This window comes from Cyprinodon variegatus, unplaced genomic scaffold (assembly GCF_000732505.1).
Source record: "Cyprinodon variegatus isolate N-32 unplaced genomic scaffold, C_variegatus-1.0 Scaffold1, whole genome shotgun sequence".
In the NCBI taxonomy this organism is placed as follows: Eukaryota; Metazoa; Chordata; class Actinopteri; order Cyprinodontiformes; family Cyprinodontidae; genus Cyprinodon; species Cyprinodon variegatus.
In genome coordinates, this window is record NW_015150454.1 from 1,565,587 (window position 1) to 1,591,331 (window position 25,745).

General features: G+C 36.4%; 1 protein-coding gene across 1 annotated transcript in view; it reads left to right on the forward strand.

Moving 5' to 3' along the window:
- zcchc24 (zinc finger, CCHC domain containing 24) overlaps positions 1–25,745 on the forward strand; it is a 55,598-nt gene that overhangs the window by 1,467 nt on the left and 28,386 nt on the right. Inside the window, exon 2 of the mRNA XM_015389562.1 lies at positions 5,027–5,227. Within this exon, the coding sequence (XP_015245048.1) occupies positions 5,027–5,227 (201 nt within the window). The remainder of the gene's footprint in view (positions 1–5,026; positions 5,228–25,745) is intronic.

Here is a 25,745-nt window from a genome sequence, read left to right on the forward strand (position 1 = left end):
TTATGAGCTACAGATGAAAATAGACGTCCCAGGCCAGCTCTCCTCTGCCTGGAGAGAACCAGCCACTGCTAGGGTCTGCTCCTTCAAATAGACCAGGTTGTGCAAACAAAAATCTGTTCTTGTTTACATATTGTCTATTTTTGTATCTCCGAGTAATTTTAGGGACAAATATGCTTATAATGTGTAACGGGGCTAATCTGATACTCTAGACCGCAATGAGCAAAAAAGCTGCACCCAGACAGGCAACCACACCCCAGAACCCTAAACACATGTGTATACATACAGCATGCCATAGAAAAACACTTACACTGTGAACATGCTTTTATTTTTTTTAAACACACAGTAATAAGTGTTAATTACAATTCAGTTTAGTTTTCAAGAGGTCACATTTTGGACACTGGAGTAATGGATGGTATGTACACCAACTAGACCTGCTGGTGCTTTAATATGGTAACCAGGGAGAGCTTTTCAACACATTTACCATTCAAAATCTGCAGGAAATTGTGTTTTCACATGGCATATCACATGCAGTTGTGTAATTCCCTTCAGCCCATATGGTTTGTAAAGTGTTTTCAAACTGTGAGAACACACATAGTCTGGAAACAGTTTAAAAGGTGGGGTCATTTTCAATTTAATGCACAGCCTAGGCCAAGTAAAATAACCCACTCCAGACTTGTAATGGATGAGATGAGTAATGCAAAATTCTATTGTTTTTGTAGTCTAATTGGAATAAGATTGGAAGTTCAAAGATGCCTTGCACAGAAAATATCTGTCACTTTTGATAAAGTATCTCATGGTCTGGGAAACCTTTTTAAAGGAAACTTTTTAATCTTTCTCTCCATTTTGCATATCTTTGAACTGTGGGCTGGTTCTACATACTAGTCACATCTACCAGACAGCTCCATACTGCTTGAAACATATGAGTGTTTGATTAACTCTCCCTCATTGTGACAACTCCTCCCTTGGATCTGTTTAAACAGCCGCAGATGTTCCCAACTTGCTTAGATCACTTCAGCCTGCAGTGAATAGTAATTCTTAAAGAGACAGTATAGGATTTTTTTTTTTTTTAGGTGATTTAAGTTAAAAGTTTATAAGCATTTGATTCCTACCCTTGAATATCTATCTTCAGTTTGTATTACCCAAATTATCCGATCTCATAGTCTTGAAATCATTGTCGACTCTTCATTAGGATGTTATTTACACAGAAACCAATGATTATTTACAAAGAAAATAAAGTTAGGAAGCGACTGTGTACCATTGATTTTTCTTCATGAAACAAGATATGAGAACAGAGCATGTAAAGTTCGGGAGATGAGATTTCGCAGCTTCGTTTGATTTGGTTTTCTTTCTCAATACTCCACTGAAAATAGAACAGACCACCTCGAACATTTCTTACTGTGACATCTGCTTGGGTGAATATCACACTGAGACACTTAGCTGCCCAGTAATGCAAGAATTAACTTTCTATGGCCTCTCTTAGTCCCACAGCCTTTTCTTTACTCAAAATGCTTCCGTATTGCATTTATTATTATTTATTTATTAAAATCATATATTTGTTCCGTTCTGTTCTAAGAGCATCATGCACAAGTTGGTCATGACATGAGGCACTGGATTTGTATTTTAATTGACAGCCGGTGCAGATCTGCGACATTGACTGCAGCGATGTTTCTTTAAATTTAAGATAAGCGGCATTCTGATCTTTTTTTTTTTTTTTTTTTTTTTTTACTTTTCATGGTTGGACCCTGTGAAATGCGGGGTGTTGTTTCAATTAGTGTGATAGTTGGGAGAGAAGTGAAAAAGGGGGACAGTCCTGGACATCTGGTCACCCTATGAGAAGTGGGATTCTCTACGCAGTCAGTGTGACAGGAAAATAAATTTGCATTGAAGCTTGCAGAGTCAGATGCAAGCTGTGTGACCTGGCCTTATGCATTCATAGAAAGTAAGTCACAGACCTTAGCTTTGACAGAAATGCCGAGATCCTAACATAGAAGGGTTTGTTTTATTTATTAATAAAGGACATAAGTTAAGCATGGGCCATTAATGGTAATGCTTATCTGTTTATGTTAATAGTAAAATTGCTATAACTAACACATTGATTTATTTGAAACTGAAGTATTTGTTACATAACAACAGTTTCCCCCAAAATTACATCTGATCTTTTTTTTTTACTGTTTAAGTTAGAAAGATTCTTCTGTTGTTGTTTTTTTTTTTCAAAATAAAAGCAGAAACTCATAAAACAAACAAACAAATAATAATAATAAAAAAGTAAAGTAAAGACATTGGCCTATGTATATTTGTGGTAGGTTATGGTACCTTTCAATTACTTTTGAAATTGAATATTTAGAAATAGAATGTGTAAAATGAAAAGATTTTGAAATCAGAAGCTATAGCAGCTCTGCTTTAGGTATACTAGATCGCATATGTGTGCTGGGAAAGTCTTAGGTTCAATCCTAATACTAAATTAGTGAGTGTTAGCCATGATAAGCGCTGTGGCAAAAGTGCTGGAAGTATTGAAGGAAACTCTTCATGCTTGCTATCAATACTTCATTTAGCATAGGGACCTTCTGACATGCCGATATGGAGCTCAGGAGCTATATGGTTTCCCACAATCCTTTGCATCAGCGGACATCCCGAGTCTATCTCAGGGAGATTAATGAAAATACATGATTGCTTCATTTGTTTTCTGTACGACACATGCAAACAGACGCACCTTCATGTGTTTCAGTTTGAGTTACCGACAGCTTTAGCTGTTTGCTACATTTTTGATTTTTTTTTTGTACATCTTTTTTTGCAAAACTGTTATCTTAATTTGAATGTGTAAAGTAAACACTTTTGTTTATAGATGTTGGAGATCGGCCTGTTTATTAGTGTAGTCCTGTTTCTCTGACTGTGACTGACTGGATCTGCTTCTGTCTCCTTGAACCCCAGTCGGCCTCGGCAGATGGCCGCTCACACTGAGCCTGGTTCTGCTGGAGGTTTCTTCCTATAAAAAGGGAGTTTTTCCTCTCCACTGTCGCTACAAGCATGCTTAGTGTGAGGGATTGCCTTGGAGTCAATGAGTCGATGCGATCAACTGGTTTTCCTTAGATGGAAAACTTTAAATCAATTTGACTGTATGAGCTGGTGAACTGTTAAGTGCCTTGAGATGACGTGTTGTGAATATCCGCTATATATACAGTAATTAAACTGAATTGAAAGTATTTGAATTAAGCCTTCATTTAGTCATCAGAGACTTAGGACTTGAATGCAGAAAAAAACAGGTTAGTTATTTTTAATAACTGCTGCTGCAGTTGAGTTGTTTGCAGAGCTACTGGTGCCAGTAGAAGATTACGGTAGATGTTTGGGAAACTAAAACATTCCCACTGAATCCCTGACTGGTGTTTTAAACAGCTGTATTAAATTAAGCTGGGGATCTACATCTGTTCCCATGAATTCTAAGCTAAATAATGTCCTTGTGTAGGTAAACTCTCCTGTACTTTGATAATATGCAGACATTTTAAGATTAATACGCAATGAAACAAACATTTCATAGCACAATTTCACAAAAAATATTCACACAACAAAACAGTCGAATTATCCCAAGAGGTTTTAAGTCTATCAAATACACTAACTTTGCATCGAATGGTTTTAGAAACACTCTTGCTTATGCCAGTGAAAAGTAAACCAATACCTGGTTTATTACTGGTATTGCTTTGCTGGAGCTCCTACATGAGATTGGAGTCCTACCATTTGACAGAATCTTTCTGAATTATCTCTAAACTGCTGAATTGCTACCTCTTTAGAGTTATCTCTTGCATCCACTCACTTATACACACACAGTTGCACAATATAAACCAACTCCTCCCCTCCATTAGCAGAGGTGTGTGAAATCTCTTTCACTTGTGCAGACAGATATTGGTTTAATGCCAAGCGGGGAGAATGTGACATTGTAAACACAGTAAAGTTTCCTGTGTTGTATAGTTGAAATAACTTTGCAGTCTTCTCCAAAGTGATGATGTTTCAGCGACGAGAGAAACAGCAGAGAAACACACACACACACACACAGATGGGAAAAAAAAATCGGAAAACTCCAGAGCCGTAAGTCTTGATTTACAATGGCTGTATGTAATAAATGAACATAAGTCTTAAGGCTGGAGCTGTTTAGCAAGACAACCTTACAGTCTCCAGATAAAGACTTGGCCTTCACCCATGGCAAAGCTGCTATGGCTAAAGTTTCTATGCTTTGAAACAATAAAAACCGATAGCAAAATTTCAGACCAGACATAAACCCGAGACTCAAAACTTATGGCATTGCTGGGAGGGATGAGACAAGTTCGGATTTCACAATCGATGAAATGTTTTTACTTGAAATTTTACATGTTTGTTTTAAGTGTCAAGATTTAAGGCAGATGTCAGCTGAGATCCATTGCAAAGCTTTCTCTGGGTTAATGAGAGGCTTTTTAAAATATGTATGTTTGCTCTAAAACTTGCCTAATTTCCACCAGAGGCAGGCTTCTGTCTTGTGTTTCTCTTCTGGGATTTAACCGAATAATACAGGAATGGAAAGGAAAGCAAAGGAGCGCATGCAACGATTTCCCTGTTTTTAATATTCAAAGAGCATCCTCTATGAATTAATTGGGTCTCGTTGCATGCGAGGCTGGTTTCTGTCGCAGATGACAAGCTGACAGAGACTAGTTTAGCTCCAGCAGTGTGTTGCTGATGTTCCACGGACTGGTCAGGGAGCATGTCTCTCATCTTGTTTACAGTGAGTCATCTTTTGTAAAGTCCTGTCTTGCTCCATGAACATGCTCAGTACTTTTCCAGTTAATAAGCACAGCTGGGCACAGCGCCAGATGTTCTGAATTAAATAAGAAAAATGGTCTTAGAGGCTTGGAGGCCTCACATGTTTTTTTTTTTTTCTCTAATAGCAGAAAATAGAACCATTAAATATGATGTGCAAATCTACTAAAGATAAAAAAGATGATAACATATTTTCAAAGTGTCAGATTACTGTGTTTAAAATGAGTCTCTTCTTGATGTTTTCTAGGCCTTGAACAACAACGTTTATAAGAATGTATCCCCCTATGGCTCCCTAAACAACATAGTGGATGGACTCAACTCCCTGACGGACCATTTCTCAGACCTCTCCCTGTCTTCAGAGCCCAGGAAACCCAACAAAAGACCCCCACCCAACTACTTGTGCCACCTGTGCTTCAACAAGGGCCATTACATCAAAGACTGCCCTCAGGTAAGATGCGCCTTAGACATGCATTACTTTGCTCTTTTAATGACGCATGCATTTTTCAATTGGTGGATATACCTACCTCTCCTGTGCAAATATTTTAAATTAAGCACGGCTACATTTACGTTTTGCTTTTCTTCTACATAACTGTCTACGTTATTTGTAGTTCTTGAGCTTCATCCTATTCCGTCTCATGTTACAGACACAAATGTCTATCTATTCAATGATTATTGTTTGGAAAAAACAAAAGGCTTCATGTTGAATGTTGGAGAAATGCTGGGTTTCAGCAGCTGAGACTGAACTTGTTTACTACTACTACTACTACTACTACTCGTTATGAGATAGGGTGAGCTTCTAGCCTAGTCTCAATGCTTATACAATATCTTACAGGTTTATTTTTTTTGTTTTTTGCGTTTAACTCCATGCATGTTCCTATTCTCTGTAAAGCTTCCCTGCTCAAGAAGAGTTTCCCCTTCAACGTGACAGACTCATCGCATTGTTTCACTTTGGGAATGGATTGCTCAGGGTTGTTGTTACCCGATCTATACCGGTAGCACGATCTGTCCCAGCAACTCATTTGAACGTACGCAACCAGTAATACAACCGGGTCCCCACTGAATGCACTTGATCTAAAATGACTGAAAAACATTTTTGAAGTAAAATGTGTAAAAGGTTAATAACAGCCGTTTTTTGTGTCTGTAAATAGGATCCTACCCTACTTCTGCTAGCAAATTTTTTGGGGGATTTGGGATTTGTAGATAATTTGAAGAGTCTTATGTTTTGTATTTTGGTTTACTTGTATAGTGTATAGTGTTTAATCCAAATAAAGAAACAACTAAAATACAGTTAAAAATGGTGTCATCATAGTGCGCTGAGCATGCCCTGTGATTAATCAGACAAGCAATTTTACAGAGACAATGTAAAACACATTCACTTCTCTCAGAAAAGATTTTAATAATTTTTATGTGATATCATTTAAGATTATTTGAAGATTTCAGGACAGAAAGAAGTACCATATTTTCTGGATAATAAGCCGTTACTTCCCCCCATGCTTTGAACCATGCAGTTTATAAGAAGATGCAGCTTTTCTTATGATTTTTCCTAACCACCAGAGGGGGAAGTCAAAGTTGGAAAAAATTAAGGGGTATAGTTTTCATTTAGCACAAGAACATGTTAGCAGCAGGCGAGACTGGGAACAAATATCCCAAATTCAAACATCTTGACATTTATTTGCCTCATTAAAGCTGCCAAACCAATGGAGAGACTGGGCTCAACTCCTGCATATCTGAAATAAAGAGCTGACAAAGCTGAATCTTTCAGTAAGGAGCTCTTACTTTTGCAAGCCAACAAGTTAACAGAGGCTAGCATTCTTTTTTTTCCCTACACCAGGGACTATATGTCCCCCTACAGGTTTGGTGGGAGACAGCTCAGAAGTTATCAGTGGCTTATAGCCAGGTGCAGCTTATATATGTAAATTTTTAGTACATTTTAGTCCGGAAAATACGGTACTTCCAGTACTGTAATTACATTATTATGGCGATCTGGATGAATATCTGTTTGCACATGCACAGATGACCCGATGGTACGGTTCAGATCGGGTAGTGAAATCGGTTATTTTCCATGTTAGCCTACCTCCACACAGATTGTTTTGTATATAAGCAAAAATGTATAATATTGGTGTCTCATCTGAGCAGAGCACCTCTTGACACTTATTTCCTATGTTACCTTTGCTTGTGGTCAACTGCAAGCAGGGATTAATCTCTCACCTTTCTCTGACCTTGTTTTCCTTGGTCTTCCTGATTTCATTTTTCCTGTACTGTTCTTGAACAGCCCACAGAGACTATGAAGGAACAGCTGGATTTGTAGTGAGTTAGATATACACAGGTGGATAGTGTTTACTAATTAGGTGACATTAGTTTTACTTTTCTTTTTCAGAATACAGATGTAGTTCATATTCTTCAGTTCCCTATTCATAAAATACAATAATTTTCTCCAACTATTCAGAATTAGAATGAAATAAATCAAAGTTGGCAAAGTTTTACTTGACCCAAATGGTAAAAAGTAAAATTGGTTTGCTTATATGAATAAAGTGACATGGGTCAATGATCTTGCTTCACTCAGCTCCTGCCTTTTCTCCGTCTCTTGCTGGACCTGGGCTGACCTACTTGTTGAACAGGGTGGCCTCTGTCCCCTCCAGTCATGTGTGTCTGCTTCTCTATGTAAACTTGTTTGCATCTTAGGAGCTGAACACTTACACAGACTAAAAATGTATGATATATTGCAACATTTTCATATTTCAGGGTATAATTTTTTTGTCTGCCTCAAATTGTTTGTACGGTTAAGAATCAAGAGTCATAGACATACTGAGGGGTCCGTCTTATCTTTAATGCAGCTTAAGAGAATCATTATTGTTACTTTCTTTGCCCTTTTAACTTTGTGCAGACTTTGCCTTTTACTATATGTTGTATAACTCTTACAAAATGATTTTCTTCAGCTCCCAGTCTAAAAGGTTGTTCCACAATACCTGAAGAATCTTAAGGTTTAGGATTCAGCTTTGCTTTTTGCTACTAGCTGAAACGTATTTCAACCGATGGCAAATCTGTTTTTGTTTCAATAGTGTTTGGCTTTGCAGGGTGCACATATTTCGAAGTACTAAAAAAATATACAACATGTAAACTAAAAAAATTAGCCACGTCTGCTGCTTAAGCTACACAATATATTCACATATTGCAGGAAAAGGAGCTTTAGTCCATTTTTCTCCATGCTAATTTTTGCTGGATGAGGGAGACTTCTTCATAAAAGGTTGCATTTTTAATCTATTTCGAATATTTAAATGATGCTTATATGATGATATTTTGGCAGTCTGTTGTTTTTAGCACTTTGCAACAAAAGTTTAATAAAAGAGTTATAAAAAAGGTTGATTGATTAGATGCAATACCTTGTTGCGCAAATTACTGACTGAATGCTATAATTCGTCTTTGTACTTTTATAATCTGTAAATCTTTCAGAAAATTAATGCCATTTTTGGAAGACACACCTTACATCATTCTTTTGAGCACAATACCAAGACTTTTAATCAACTATGGCTTCTTTAGCCATTCATTGTTTAGGTTGCACAGTATATTGTTATTGTAAATAATCATCATTAATAATAATATTGCAATAACTGCCTGGAGTATAAGGAAAATATAAACTCCATATAAACCTCTATAAACTCCATGAAACCCACCCTGTGTGTTTGTGATTTCAACAAACCTAGGGCTTACCAACATAAACACAGTAAGGTTAAATATTTTTATATTTTCCAGAAGTTATATTGTCACTTTGATATTCACCAACAATGTTGCATGTTTGTTTCTAATATTATACAACCCTACTTACTCTCCTGTCCTGGGGTACAAAATACCAACATATTTGTTTTTTTTGTTACAAGAAAACATAAGATATGCCCATAAATTCTAAAATAGTATCCTTCCACAATATTCTAAGTTAAGTGAATAAACTTTTAGTTAGCTGCTAGTTTGAGTCCTTTTGTTCATTCTAGTTTTATATGGAGGAAGTGCTGTAGATATTTGAGTACTTAGTATAGAGATAAAATATGCACATAAACTTTAGAAGAAGAGGAGTAATATTTTGTTTAAGTTTGAGTGCATTTGAGCAGAGACTGGATCATGTAACTGCTTGGTTGTCACTGGGTGATACAGGAAAGCTTCATCCTCAGGGCGATCTAATTTCAGGAAGGGGAAAACATGGCACTTTTCCATGGAAGTGCACAATGTTTGCATGGATACGCTTTTTTTTTTTTTTTTTTTTTAAGAGCGGATTGGAGTCAAGTAATTTTGGTTTAACTTCGCTCAGTTCTTTTTTTCCTCTTCCCCTTTGTCTTCTCTCACTTTCTCTGGCTAACATGCAGTTGAGCCCAAGCCCATAAATTTCCTTTGTATGAAATATTAATGAGAAGCACGTGTGAGATTAAAATGCTTTGACTTGTTTTGTGACAGATGATGACTGGTCTCAGGAGATCTGTAAAAGACCTGACCTGATAGAAAATTTATTGGACAGCCCAGAGCTTAGTGTGTGGATTAGATAATCTAATAAAAACTCTAATGGGAATTTCAGATTTTATATCATGCAACTTTTGACATTTACCTTTGTTTTCCCTTTAAATAAATGTTCACATTTGACACTTAGTGAAATTATGATGTTATGCAACAAAGGAGGTGTAGTCTTCTTTTAGTATGCATTTGTAACTCTACATAAATAAATTAGTTTCAATATGTATGAAGTGTATGAAGATGAATTCATACTTTCTAAACGAGTGATCTTTACAACAAATAGAAAAAAAAGCATCTAAAAGCTTTTTTTGTATAACTTTAAATTAAGATTTATTTAGGACTAATAACATACTAATTAAACTTGTCAAGAATTTTAAGATAAGACAGCATGGACTCATGATTAATCAAAAATGACACTTATTATTGATCAAAATGAGATAAATAGACTAATTGGTTAAATTATTTAACAAGAAATACATGAAATAATAGATATAAAGAACAAGGATATTAACAAGGTGTAGTCATGTACTAAGCCAATTAAAAAAATTAAGAAAAAAAATAGTGTACTAATGTTAAAATTAACTGATGTTTTTCTAATAGTGTTTACTTAGTCTTTTATGACCCTGAAAATAATTTTTGCTCCAGGTGTTAACAGCAGACAAAAATTGCTGTACGGTGTCGCCATCTCCCAACAGTTTATATGACCAATTTGGGAGTTTTCACAATATAAATTATTGTATACTGTATAAGATTTTGAGTCAATATACCCACCATACCAGGCTCAGAATAGCATTGCTCTTACTATATTCAGTATAGGTAAGGTAAGTTAATCAGACATCCATCCAACTGGCAGCAAAGTCTGAAGCTTTTTTTGTAGCTTTAGCTTTAGTGAACTTAACTGTTCATATTGTATTCTGATGCTACTAGCTTCTGATTCATCTTGGCATCCACTATCCATTTGCAACTGTTCACTTGATCTATGACTTTTTTCTTTTTGCGCCTCCGAGATCCTGATTTACTTTGCTTCATGACTTCCTTGTTTACTCTTTTTGCTGACATGCAGCATCATACAACACTTCAAGTCATGTAGTCTTATGATAAATGCACAAAGGGCTTAAATTTACTAACAAATAGGGCAAAAGCTAAGTGTAAACACAGAAATAAAATATAATATGCCATATTAGTGAAATGTTAGGAAATTAGTGAAATATTAGGAAAACATTTTTTATGCAACCAGAGTGAGCAAATTTGAACAAAGTACAGTATGTACCTTAATCCCTTCAATGCTTATTCTACAGTGAGTTCTACAAATTAAAAGGGGAAGTGTCATAATTTTTGAATTAAATCAAGAAATAGTTAAAGCTGATTCATCAAGGTTTATTAGTCAATTAGTTCAAGGAAAGGTCTTTGGTTTCTGATTATGACTTATTCTGTAATTTACTCTTGGGAGAATAATAAATGTGAGAATGAAATCATAAAACTACCTTTGGTTAAACCAAAGAACCCTCACAAACAGAACAGGATCACTGCAGGTGTGTGGTTCTCATAGCCTCATCTCTCAGCACAAGTCATGGGGAAATCTCAGCACAAACAGCTGATGGGCACTAAAACTGGGACGTTTCTTCCTCTGTTCCAGTTTATTGGATATTTTGCTGGTTCTTAATTTTGAATAAACAAAGATCTAGCATTATCATCAACAGGGCTGCCAACTTTTCACCAAACCTTGGAGTGAGATTTTGAAATAGTTTGCAGAGGCAGACCTTGTCACGGTTAGACTGAAAAGCTCTAAGGATAGGTGCAACTAGAGGTTGTGGGTTTTTAGAGGATTTAACTGAAACTAAGTGGAAAAATGTGGAATTTTTATAGCACAGTAAATGTTACTGAATAACACTAAGTGATCCGTAGTTACGTGGAACATTTTCACACAATATGCATTACTTTCTATATTCTGGTGATTTTCAGAGAATTGAAGTAAAAGTATGGGCCCTACTAAAATACTTGCATCTACTGTAAACTAAGAATTTAACAAGTGTGTTTATTAATAATTCTATGCAGCTCAAGTAAAATAAACAATGGGAAACAAATGAGTTATTACTGGATTACCGGCACTAATACAGGGACCAGTGCAATCAAATCCCTTGCAAACTACACTGTGTATAAATATTTGGTAATAGGCTAAGGATTAAAAATCTCATTTCATTATTTTATTAGATTTTTTTTACAATTGACAATTTAGACATTCTAAGAGGCTATAGATTCTATAAAAACTCATCATGACACAAGACAGCATTTCTGTGGATGTTTCATTTTGGTTTTTAAACACATTTAATGGACCAAAATAAGGATAAATGAATAAGATAAGTAATAATAAAATAAGAACATCCCTGCGGTGGCTGATCTTTTGAAAATAAAATACAATTTTTCCTTTCTTTTTTGGATCTCCTTTGGGTTTGTGAGGCAAACCTGAAAGCTTTAGAGATTTGTGTTGGTTTAATTAATCCTAAAATCAAATGGGAGATTATTCAATTAGATTGAGCAATAATTATTTTACTTGTGAGCAGAACATGGACTAAAACTTGGACTAAATCAGGTGGTTAAACTAGTGCAAACAAGGATTAAAGCTTACTAAAAAGCTCACATCACTAGATGTTGAAAAAACAAATAATATGATGTCAACTTGATGTGATCCTACACCAAGTCTCCACATTTATAAATTAAGCAGTCTACTTTATATTTTATTCATATTTACTCAAGTGCTTTGCTTCAAATCTTCATTAATTTAAAAAGTGAATGATCTTAGTCCAGATAAGATAAGATGAAATTCAAATGGCATGCCTCTTAATAAATGCTCAGAAATCCCAGTCTTTTTTCAATATCTGGCTCAGGTCCAGCTCTGCTGCTGTCACCACAGTGAATAGGTGGGCTGGTGCAAAAATACAGACTGGGTATACACTTGGCATGTCTTCCTGTGTTTACCACTAAGGTTGTGTTGAAAATGCGGTCTGGATTTTTATCAGCATATACAAATAAGTGGAGTGGAGTTGAGTTTTAATGTCTGTCATTGTTTTGCATGAGAAATTGGAGATATGGAGTGAGAGCGTGTGAAGACACTGATATGCGGGAGTCTCACGCCCAATGGGTGGCAGTTGACAGCCCTGCATCACACAAAGTTTAAATACATGGAGCAAAGACTGTAGCACTAACAAAAATATTAATTGAACCACAAATGAGACAGGGTATTGAGCTCGTTTGGGCTGTGTCCTTTGATGGCGTAACTGGTGTTATTTGTTTGTCTGTTTGTCAGGAACCCAGCTAAGCTATTGGCAGCATGTGCATCCCGAGCAGGAGTTGATTAGAGGGGCTGGATCGATCAATCAGAGGTGGACAGAAGATAATACGAGAACCATGTCTCATTATACAGTCATTGAAAAAACTTTTTAAAACCACATATTTTGAATCAGAGAGAGACCCCCAAAATAAAAATAAAAAGTCATCACAGAAACAATAACTACAAAATCTACAGCTATTTTCAAGTTTAAGTTTTAAAAATTTTAGTAATGCACTAAATAAAGAGCTCAGTTATGTAGGAGAAAAATTGGCATATTTAAAGCATTCAGACCAAATGGACCCAGCAAATAAAAATATTAACTTTTAGTGAGTTGAGGATGAATTATTATGTCTTCGTGTGAACAATACTGAAAAAAATATAACTTTATGACTTGGCACCATACTGCACAACAAGCTTTGTAGTTGATTTAGGATTTCATCTGGGTTGGTCAGGCCAGCCATCCTCTGGTTAGTATTTCAGCTGGTCATTAAACCATCAACTGTAAGTCAAAAACGACCAAAGTCTCCACAGTTCAGTCCCATTCCTATTATTTAGGCTCATTGTTTTACACCAAATAAACCTCCACAAACATCTTTTACACTTTAACTGAATGCATTTCTGTTTTTATTATTGATAGTAATGCTTAAATCTGGTACACAATGCGGCTACTTTTAAAGTGATATGTTAGCTGTAATCAGCGATCAAAGAGAGCCATATCTCATCTGTGGGAATATTAACTGTGCAGCAGCTAACACTCTGTCACACTTCCTTTCAGAAGCATGTTAAATAATCAAAGTAAGCAACCACCGATAAGTATTTTTCCTTTTTTTTAATCTTAACTATGTTCCTGATTGTTTGACTTGTCAGGAGATTGTCAGGAGATGCTTTGAGAACAGAAACCCTCGGGCAACATAGTGCAGTTAAGTTTAGTACCTCGTACCACATGAATAATCCCAGACCGATGACATAAAAATGAGGTGAAAGAGTTGTTTTACCTTTTTACAGATCTGTTCCTTGATTGGATTTTTCCTTTTTCGCCTCACTCAGATGTTTTAGATAATCACACACGTTTAAACCAGACAAGGATATCTTGATTAAAAACGGAAATTTACAAATAATTATTTAAATTTTCAAAAAAGAAGAAGCTGTTTAAACCAACGCAGCCCGAGGTGAATATATAATTGGTACTTTAGTTACAAGCCACAGGGAGGTCTAACTATTGTTTGATATGTATACTCAAGGAATGACTTGAAAAGATTTTTCCTGACTACACAGACAACAAAAAAGGTCTCAAAAAGCAAAACAGTCTGGAAACAGTTAGAAAGCCATCGCTAAGGATTTGGGACTCCAGCAAACAACAGTGAGAGCCAATATACACAAATGGAGAAAGAGGGGAACAGTGGTGAGTTTTCCCAGGAGTTGCCCACCTACCAAAAATGACTCATAGGGTGTGCTGACAACTCCTCAATATCACAATAGATCCCACAACATCTAAAGCACTTCCAACTACCCTTCAGTTTGGATGACAGAAAATATTTTAAAGACTGTGACAATTTTTTGGAAATAATGAGTAAACTGAAGAGTCAAAGTGAAACATTTTGAACAGGGTAAAACATGGGGGTGGTAGTGTAATGGTCTGGGACGGTTTTACACTTTTTTGACTTTAACGACTTGACATAATTAATGGAACAAGGAATTCTGAGCTCTTCCAGAAATTCGAAAAGAAAACATCCACCTATACGTTCCTGGCTGTCTATTTAAGCACTTTAGGCTTTGCAACGGTATAATGATGTTAAGCAAAGGTATTACAAAACTCACTAAATCAAGGCCTTAGGGTTTCCTACTTAAAGTCTTGACTTCAATTTAATTGGGATACTGTCCCATGATCTATAGGACGGGCTGTCCATGTTCATTAAAGGCGGGCTAAAATTCCTGAAGAGCAATGTCTTGTCGTTTATTGCAAATGCTTGATGGCAGCGACTGTCTTCAAGGATGGTATAAAAATGTGTTAGAGCCTTTATTTTCTTTACAAAGATAAGTACTTGCCCTAATCTTTGAAATAGATAAGAAATATATTTCAAAAACAGGATTTTGCATTGATAGATTATTTTAGTATGATGTTAAGATGAGTTTAATGATCTGAGACACATAAACTTAGCTAGAAGGTTTTTGTAAGGGGCAAACTCTTTTGCTGCATTATGTAGTCCTTAACTTCTACCACCCTAATCTAGGACTGTAATTACACAGTTTAGCAAAATAATCAATAATTGATTATTTTTATCTGTTTGGACTCATATTTCTTATTTACCAAATATAAACATTGAAATCACATAGGGAAGGTGTTTGTTAACTGGAAGGAAAGTTTGTTTAAGGCTCTTGTAGCTGAGTGAAAGCCACAGGCCTGGCAGCAGCTGCCCCGTGCTCCCTGTCATGGGGACAGAGGTGTTATGTAAACTGGCTTTTATTCGGAAAATGAGGTCGGTCCTGTAGTTATGAGCAGAATGCCTCTCACGGCTATGCTTTGGCAGTAGTTCAAGATGTCTTCCTCTTCAACTTATGATCTGTTTTTTGTTTAGAGGCCTGATTCCCTCAGCAGCTGGATACTGAGGGAATCGGCCCTGATTTAAGTGATCGTATCGCTGTTTGTTACATCTCCCTTTTGGCCGATTACTTCAGAAAATGTATTCACCATAGTGAGGATTCTTGTGGATATGTGGGGGTGGGTTCATGTTTTTATATGTCTTTAAGAGAGAGAGGGCTCCTGAGTAATATTCCTGCTCTGCCTGAAATATTCAGACTTTCATCCCAATCCTGAGTAAAAAAGCATATATATTATTTATGCATTTCTTTCAAAAGAAGAGAGGAAATTCCTGTGGCATCACAGGAATTACAACTGACAATTCAAACAATGCATTTCTTTCACTATATTGTTTTATTGTATTTAAAGTTTTGTTTAAATTATACATTTTTAAAAACGTTTCAACAGAAACTCTAAAATTAAAGTTGTTTGGGTTTTTTTTTTTTTTTGCCCTACTCAGTTCAAAAGTGTCCAAAATCCTGTGATCTCCATTCTAAAAGGAAGCATGTTTAGATTTCCAGGACATAGTGTAGCTATTTAGGCAGCTGATTCACATTACTGACACTGTAAAATTCCAGAGTATCGCCTATTTCAAGAAAAGAAAGAAAGAAATGGCTTAGTTCTAAATTCTGAACAAAGCCCCACTTATTTCATGTTGTGAACATACCACATAGGAACAGGAAACAGACATTTTATTGAATTTGAATAGGATTACTATTTTTTAAACATATAGTCAGAAAAAGGAGGCCTGTTCAGCAAAACATAATAGGTTAAGTGACACCTAGTGCAACAAAATTTTGTTTTTACTCAATCAGGTTAACACATCAAATAGCAGCAGGTACTATGAAAAACCACTACTACTTACATTTTTACCCTCTTGCTGCATCTTTAAAAGATGAAATTGTGAATTCTGACAAGACAGATTTGATATCAGTAGCTATTTCCTCTTGCGCTGCCATCTTTATTTTGCTGTGGCTGTGGGCTTGGCCACTCCTGCTTTTTGTCTTAACTTAAACCATAATACAGAAACGTGATTGGTCGACCTGTTTTGGGTTGGACTCAATTGACTTAAGCTGAAGCGGTACAGGATGGTTTCTCGTTTGTTTGAGAATTCAAAAATTTTGTTAGAATTCAACTTGCAGACAAGCTTATTTACCGAATGATTCTTTGTTCATCTTGGCTCAGATTACGACCAAGAAGCCCTGAAACTGTTTACATTTCAAACGAGCTCCCAGAGTGCATGAGCTGAACCTAACAGGGCTGATAGAAAAACATTAGCAGACCTCTGTGTTGCAGTTCTGTTTTAGCATCTATGTTTTAGAAGCTATTGAATTTTTTCTGGATCCCACTCGTACCACTTGTTGCGCCTCCATCTTCGGCCAAAACAAACCCTTTTTCCTTCTGCATTCAATAGCTGAGTTTGAACTCAGTGGCTGCGCCCTCGGAAGGCCAGATTTGTCAGCCGAGTACATCATAGCATGGCGCTAAGGCCTGCTTGGATTGCAAGACTCCAAGTTTTGCGGCCGACAAACTGAGTTCTCTTTTTGCCCTTTTTAAAGGATGGGTCCGGTTTATCCTACGTAGCCTTGGGTATCCCATGATTCATTGCGAGTCCAAGCAAGCCGGCTGCTCTGTACTCAAAGTAAAAAGGTAAATGGCGCTGAACAGTGGTCGATATTGTAAGTGCAGTTTAATATAATACAAATATGTATATAGTTCCATCTGAAATTAATGAAAATAGCTGTTTTATATGGTAATTGATTCAGATATGTGACGGATAATGTTGGGTTTATTGAGCCCATTTAAGAGCCAAATTCCAATATCTGTGCAGTGTGGGGACTATAAAATCTGATATTCGCAATGACGGTACTGCTGATGAAGCTCCTCAAAAATGTAATTAGCATATAGAACAACAGTGAGAAGGTTGATATGCATTGAGCTGGAGAAGACTGGACCTGTTTGAATCCATAGCCAAACTCTTCAGGTCTCCTTATTTTCTCGGACCGCGAAGGACCCAGTCCAGGTAGACCCACTTCTGTTCCCCTCCTGTTTCTACCATCTTTCCCTTTGTGGCAGCACTACGACGCCATCCTTTGGCGTGGCATAAGTTTTACAATGCCTATTGCAGGTTTGTATGCTACAGAAGGTTTTATCTTTAGATCTAAGCTTTGTGTGGATGTTGCCTGTGCTTCTTGCTTCTGTGGCCATATGCTATAACAGTTCTGTTGATACATCCTGCTGAAGTTTACACCTTGTGGTGTAGCAGCAGTCTGTCCTTTGAAGCAAATGGTCACTGATCTCCCATACCAGTGTAAAGATGCTGAGATTCCTGAGGGCCTCTTCTCACCAGATGCAAATCACACTTGGGATAACAGCTGAGTTACCCACATGTGTGCTTTTCCTTCAGTCCTGGTGATAAACTTAATGACTTGCCATTACAGCCCACAATAACAAACCCTAGTGGCTGGTGTTCTCACAAAACGTATTTGTTTGCCAGTGTTTGCCTCTAACAAAGCTTTGATGACTGTTTTGAAATGGCTCTAAGTCATGCTGGGATAATTTGCAGGGACTTAGAGAGGTAGTGTAGAGAGGATAATGTGTCACGCATTTAAATGTGTAAAATACCAGTGTTACATGAACTACATGGAGACATCTATAGGACCAACTACTGGAAGCCAAGAATTCAAGGTATGTGTGGATTGAAAGTATGAAGGAGTGAATTGGATAAAAACGTATATAATCATAATTTGTGCCATTTATTCTTGTAATAATAAAATTAGGGAAGGTAATTATTATGTTTTTGACAATTCATCAGAGCCCAGAAAACACAAATACTTACCACTTTAAAAAAGCCTCATTATACCAGTGAATTACCAATACATAAAGGCTGTACAGAATCATGCATTCAAACGATTTAACAATCCAAGCCAAAGTACCAATCTTGCAGGTTGATTAAACATGATCAGTTATTGCTATGATTAATCAGAATTCTTATCATGATAAGATATTTTCCATGATAATGACAAAATATTATGATAATACACCATCCTCATTTTAAACTGAATTGTTTGCAATTAAAAGTTCGATTACATAACCTCCTACTGATCCACTGTAGCTTGTCTAATCTTTAAGGGTACAAATATTTAATTAATCGTTTCTGTTATTGTCAAATAATTTCCACATAGGAAGATATCCTCGTAGTGTTGCTCTGTGATTCTATCAGAGATATTAAATAAACATAAATGAAGTGCCTGTAGCAAAATTTTTTGCAATTTCGGAAGGTAGGGAAGGATGAGAGCTTCTGCAGTAATGAGTAGCATCTACTATTCAGAACTGCTCTGCTTGACATTAGTCAGTCATTTCACTGGAAAGCTGCCCCCCTATATTGCTGAAAATATGAAAAATATTCAATGCCGTGCTGCAAACAATGCATATCTTTGAAAATTGTATACATTTTCCTCTGGTTGTAACTAGTTTTAGATTTGTCAATTCTTGTACTGGAAACATGCAGCTGTATGTATTGGCTGTCTGGTTAACTTTCTCTTTGATAGCAAGCCTTATGCTGATTTTGCTTCACCTCAAAGTAGCTTTAGATATTTCCTCTAGAAAGAGACATTTTTTCTATTAGCTTTTTTGTAATGCATACCTGTTTAACCTACTCTTACCAAGTACCGTATTTTCTGGACTATATAGTGCGCCTCATTATAAGCCCCGCCCACTACATGTTTTTGAAAAAAACTGGAACTGTACATATATAAGTCTCACTGGGCTATAAGCTGCTGATATCTACTGAACTGTTGCCTGTAGGGGGAGCTCTACATATCGCCCCTGGAGTAGGGACGAAGAAGAATGTTAGCTCCCGTTAGCTTGTTGGCTCGCAGCAGTAAGAGCTTCTACTGAAAGATGGGGCATCATCAGCTCTTTATTTCAGCTCAGTCTTTTCATTGGTGTGGCAGTTTTAATGAGGCAAATAAATGTCAAAATGTGTAAATTCAGGACATTTGTTTTCTAAATTAAAATTAGCCCTTTATTCTTTCCTTTCCAACTTTGAGTTCCCCCTCTGGCGATTTGAAAAATCCACATAAAATCATCACCTACTTTTAAGTAGTGTTGTGGCGAAGCAAAAACCTGGCTGTGCAGTATCAGCCGATACCGATACCATACCGATATCATCTGTTTAAAATTGATGTGTGTGTGTATGAATTACTGCATACTACTTGGATGTAAAATAATTGCCATTATTGCTTTGTCAAGCTTCTCTCTACCTTTGTGAAGCTGGAAAAACACGAATTCAAAGTCAATCCAGTAAAACTTTTTATTGCCTACATGGAATAGGTGACAATATTTGTATAAATTTTGGTTCTCAAAATGGTATCGGTGCCCTATTTGTCAGTACTCGCAGATGCCGATACCACCATTTTAGTGATGGATTGGGGCTCTGCCCTACTTATAAGCCGCATGGGGGGAAAAGGGAAAAAGTCCTAATGCCTCCCCTGGATGCCACCTATTATGTTTGCATGCCAAAGATTTTGGAGGTATAGTCTTGAGAATGACACTGGATCTGGGAGGCAGCAGGAGACAGTGATATTGGAGTGAGGGCACTTCCCCTGAAACCGATACCAATACCGATACCGATACCACCATTTTAGTGCTGGATCAGGGCCCTGCCCAAAACTGGTATTGGTATCGGTGCAACACTACTAATAAGTCACGTGGTTTAAAGTATGGGGGGAAAAATAGCGGCTTATAGTCCAGAAAATACGGTGGTTAATTTATGCATTTACTTATTTNCTCCCTCCCAAAACGTGTCCTGTGTTGCATATGTTTCCTTCTGTTTGGTTAGTTTAATCCTCCCAAAAAAGCCTACCTTTCCCCAACACAATCAAACTTCAGCATTTGTCTGGAAGGAATGCTTCACATTCCACCCCCCATGGTCCCCATAGTCCTAGAGACAGGCCCTACATGATTGTAATGTTTTTTGCTGCGAGTCCTAATGCCTCCCCTTGATGCCACCTATTATGTTTGCATGCCGCAGATTTTGGAGGTATAGTCTTGAGAATGACGCTGGATCTGGGAGGCAGCAGGAGACAGTGACATTGGAGTGAGGGCACTTCCCCTGAAAGGAAATCAAAGTTAAAAGAATGATAAAAGTGCCGTTTCCTGCCAGCTGGTTTGTGTTCTGGACAGAAATCCCTTTCTTCCTCTCAATTTTTGCTGAGACAACAATCACACCACTTCCTGTTTTGTTAACGTGACAGTAAAAACCCAGTTTCTGGGAGGCGGCGAGCTGTTACAACAACCGTAGCTGGGTAAAGTTACAGCTGGATGCTCAAGTTGATAAAATCAGTACTCATGTTAAATAACAAAAATAACTATCCACTAAATAAAGTCCATTTGAATAATAGAAAGTACTTTAAGGAAATGATTTAAAAAGGTGAATTATTTGATACATTTTGGCCTCTATCTGTTCAGTTTTGGCTCTCGATTTGCAGAGCAGAGAGTTTTAATGACAAACTGATGCACTCCTATCAAGTCCAGCAGATGTGAGGAACTGGAGCACGTTTACTTTTGTAACAGGTCACAATCTGGAAAATACTTTATTCTCACAATCTAAAAAATAATTTCTGAAAACAAAAAGAAAAGCAGCAGCTAAAAAAAAAGACAAACAACAAGAGACAGAAGTTTTCTTACAGTGAGCTCATGGTTCTGATAAAACCTCTATCATGGCTAATCATGAAGAGGGTGGTATTTATAAATCATATTTGTCCAACTCAAGGCCCGTGGCCAAATCCGGCCTATCATACCAATTTATCTGATCATCAAGTGCCAAAAAGGTATAAGGGCATGTGTTCTTTTAAATTCAACAAAGTGGCTAAAAATATAAAAATGATGAAAACCGTAATATTATAACACCAGAGCATTTTCAACATTTTTGTAGATAAAATGATAAAATAAAATAGGCCTTTTGTACAACTTCCTGCTTAAAGACTTGAAGCTGATGTGGCCTGATATTAGGGTTGTCACGATACTAAACTTTTCAACTCGATACCGATACTAAGGAAAATATTCGATACTCGATACCATTTTCGATACCACAAGGATAAAAACAAAGACTCCAAAATTCTACAGAAATATTTTCATTAATAAATAAAATACAATAAATAAATACAATAAACAATAAGAACAATATTTTGAGGTTGTATGCTGTGCACAATATTAACAAAGATTGATAAAAAACTTCTCAAATTAAAATTAAGTGTTCCTTCCTTGGCTATGGTTTGCACACATAACAATGACACTAGCCAAACCGGTTAAGAAACAAAAATAATTCTCAGCAGCTGCACCTCTTACAAAAAAAAAGTCTGAAACTGAAATGTGCACAAAATTATTCAATCATTAAGTGTTCTGAAAGTACATTGTCCTCTATTCTGCACTTTAGATGAATAACTGCTTAGGTGCCACTGGTGGTGGCACTGTATCGATACTTTTAAAAACGAGTATTGTATCCGGATACAACGTTTCAGTATCGATACTTTTTTGAGTATACTTTTGACAGCCCTACCTGATATAAAGATGGTCTAAATGAACAGCTCATATGGATAAGTTCAGTGCATCTCTACAGATAGTAAACATTAAAATAAATCTATTTATCTAACAGTTTGTCTCTCTAGAGTATATGTAAAACTTTTTTCAGAATCAACTTCTGCTACATGAATTCTGAACAAATCCTCAGTGTAATGATGTATACAATCATGCCAGGATGAAAAAGACAAACAACCAAAAAAAATGTCTTACTTTATTGCTGATGCACCTTTTCTAAAATGCTGACAATACTGTAATTAAAAATACCCTGGTGATATGGGATCATAATATTTGTAAAAAAAAAAAAATTTGCATTTTAACTAAACTACTACTGCTAAATTAGTAGGTGCAATATATTAAATGTGTGGGTTGCTTTTGTTTCTTTTTCTTCTGCTGAGAATAAACTAACCTTCTACAGTTGTAATGTTAAACATTTAGCAAGATCTGAGTATCCCAAACACTACCATCCTTTCAAAATGCTCGGATTTATTCACTCATTTACATAAATATGCATGCATTTGGATGGAGTTTCATCTAAATGCTTGCTCTATTCTGTATTTAAATGTGGAGAAACTGGGTCAGCAGAGAGGGAGAGCATTTGCTCAGCATCACTTTTAAAATGCAGAATTCTGCCAAGGAGGTTATGTTTTTTTAATCTACTTTGTGTGTTTTTTTATTTGTCTGTCTGTGTACAGATTAGCTTAAAAAGGTTCTGAATGGATTTTAATTACATTTTTACCAAAGGTGTACCCCAGTTCAAGGATCTGTTAAAGTTTAATGATCCACATCAAAATGCCGATGCAGGAATTCTTTTTTAAGTCGTAGGGAAGTCATATTAAAATGTCAAATCATTCTGGCTTAAACATTTATATACATGTACTCTTTATCAGACTATATTGTCTCAAAAGTTAGAAAATTTCTATTTTTAAAAAAAATCTTTTTTTTTGTTATTTTAACCAGGCCAGTTATTTATACGTCAGCTTGAACACCTAAATATCGGCCAATCATATATCAACAGTCATCTGTCAATCAAATTTGTGATCTGTGATCTGATCAAACAAAAAAAGCAGAGTAAAAGAAGAAGGTGCGAGCAGGACAAACACCAGAGGCTGCAGACGCAAACTGTGCCTTCTTTATGATCTTATGACAGGATTTTAAGGAAGTTGTTACCACAAACGCACCTCATGACAAGGAGCAATTCGTTAAAATTTGGTAGCGATCCAGGTCATGTGCCAGTTTAGCTATAGGTGTAAGTTACAATATGGGGGCAAAATTAGCTGCTTAGCGGGGGTCTTTGCTCTTAGAGTGATTTTCTAGTCTACATGTGTTTTTGGTGAATGAAACAGCCTCTAATCTAAGCAAATTGCTTTGTCTGTTTGTTCATTTCTTTGGGATATCGAGATGCTTCTAATCAGTTGTCTCATAATTATTGGACTGCCCATCTTACAGTCTTAATGATCTTTTCTTTCAAATATGCTGGATATTAGCCCTACTTGTGTTAGTATGTGTTATGTAAAAGCTTAATCAAAGATATTTTTCCAGCTACATTCTTAATCTAGCACGGTAAAAAATCGAGCTATACAAAACAAATAAAGAGCAACTTGTTTACGGGAACTTGCTACTTTAGGTTATTGGTTGATTTTGGTATGAAGCAAAACAGGATCTTGGATTCTTTTTTTTTTTCTTTGTTTGTGTCAACACAAAAGCACCTTAAAGCTTCAATTTGATATTCCAATTAGAAAAAAAAAATCCCCTGCAACTTAAAATGCAATCTGTGGAGGAGAAGAGATAGCAACAAGATTGTTTATAGCAGTCTAATAACACTTTAGCCTTGGGTTTTACCAGAGTTATAATGTAATGGAGGTCAGCATGGCTTCAGGTTAATTTAAACTTGATTGTGAATATGATAGGTCACATTTTATTAAAGATGATAGGTAGGCTTGGAGTTTAAAGGTCAGAGCTTCATTATTTCTCATTTCTGTTTGCTACAAGATACATTTCTTTACATTCTAGGGCAAATATTATTCATCTAGGTTTTTGATTTCCTTATTCACAAATCATAAGATCTTTAAATTAGTGGCACACTGCAGCACCTCTAATTCTTGTCAAATGAAGAGAACAGCCTTCTTTGCGATGTGAGCTTTGACTGAAAGAAGGACAAGAAGACGAGGCAAGGATGAAGCTGCGGGCGCTGGCACCCTGGGCAAGAGTTGGTGTCAAGAGATCAGGGGCTAACACTGCAGGCTTTGTTTTGGGCCTGAATGGGCACCTCAGGGAGAGGCTGTGGTTATGAATGGCTACCACTGGGGAAAGACGTATTGGTGGGAATTGAGTCTGGTAATTAAGGCAGTCATTGTGTGTGTGTAGGAAATGCTAGACCAAGAGGTCAGGAAGGCAGTCTTGTATTGTTCCTTCAGCAGGGCCCTTCAAGCATCACATTGGTGCGTCAGACTTAAGTACGTTTGGACAGAGGTTTTACATCTTAGCAGAAAACATATTCATCCAGTGGTTTAATATTATCCAACTTTTTTAAGCTGAAATGGAAATGTTCCCCCTTCAATAATACCCTGTAATATTTGTGTTTCTTTATGACAAATAAGATAAATTATACTGGGATTGGATTGGAGGTGAGAAAAAAAAATGCAAGAGCAAAATGTTAAAGTGATATGCAGATAGGACAAATAGCCCCTTTTCCACTGAAATCCCCAGTATTTAAAGCCCCAGGATTAGTATAACCCAGATAATAGGAATTCATTGGTAATCAGTTTTCTTTCCCATTAGTGTGGAAGTCCTGTGACAGTAAGCCTGAGAGAAATTGCACTACACCTTCAATCCAACAGATGGCGGTAATGAGAAAATACAACTGGTTCTCCTCTTTCCTCCATTGCTGACTAGATATAAGTACATCCCTAAGGTTAAAAAGTTTATGCGGCATTAAATTTTTCATCAACCTGCATCTGGGCAGAGTCGCTTCTTCACTTGGTTCAGTTTAAAGAACCACTACAAACTAATTAGTTATTTCCTTTCATTATAATAACCAGATAAATCTCAGATAGCTACAACAAAAACAGAAGACATTATTAGTCAAAATGTTATTTATAAAGCCCTTGTCTACATAAACATATATTTATATCAAGTGGAAGCTCTAGACAATGGACAGATCCCAACAAGTCAACAGTGACTATAAAACTCGTGATCTTCCTTCTAGTAGCCCTGTCAGCATAGAATCCTGAAAAATAAAATGTGTATTTAAACGTGTTAATAAATGTTTATAACCTACTAAATTAGGTTTACACAACAAGCCAGTCTAAGGACAATGTATATTTATTGTTTCTACTCGGATAAGTACTGAGTCAGATCAATACTCCTTTACTCACAATATTTTTTTAAATGTTGCAAAAGAATTAATACCTACATTAACATACAATATCAACTAGGGCTCGGTAAAAAAATCAATTTAATCGATTTTGAATCGATTCCTTTACATTTTTGCAAAATCGATGTCTAGGAAATGAGACTGATTAGTTTTATAGTGACGTGCGTGACGTTAAAATTCAAATAAGTAGGAAAGATGCACTCAAGATTGCTTCAAGTCAGACAGCAGCAAATATAGCCAATAGGTTGACTGAAGAAATTAACAATTGGGGGCTGACCGGCAAACACCCTGTAGTTGTTACAGACAATGCTGCAAATATGGTTTGTACAGCAAAGATAATGCAGCTCATGCATGTCTGCTGTGTCACGTCTGCTTGCTTGAGTGAGGCTTCAATTTTTTACTTTTCACAAACAAGTTAGCACTTATGAGATAGTTTTGTTCACATCTCAGGTTTACTGTCTGATTTACAAGTTTGTCCTTTGTGTTTTATGTGACGGGAAAAAATAAAACACATGAGCATTTTGAAACACAGTTGAACCACTTTCATTATTGTAAAAACAGATCGAATCGAAATTAATCGATTTAGAACTGAATGAATCAAAATC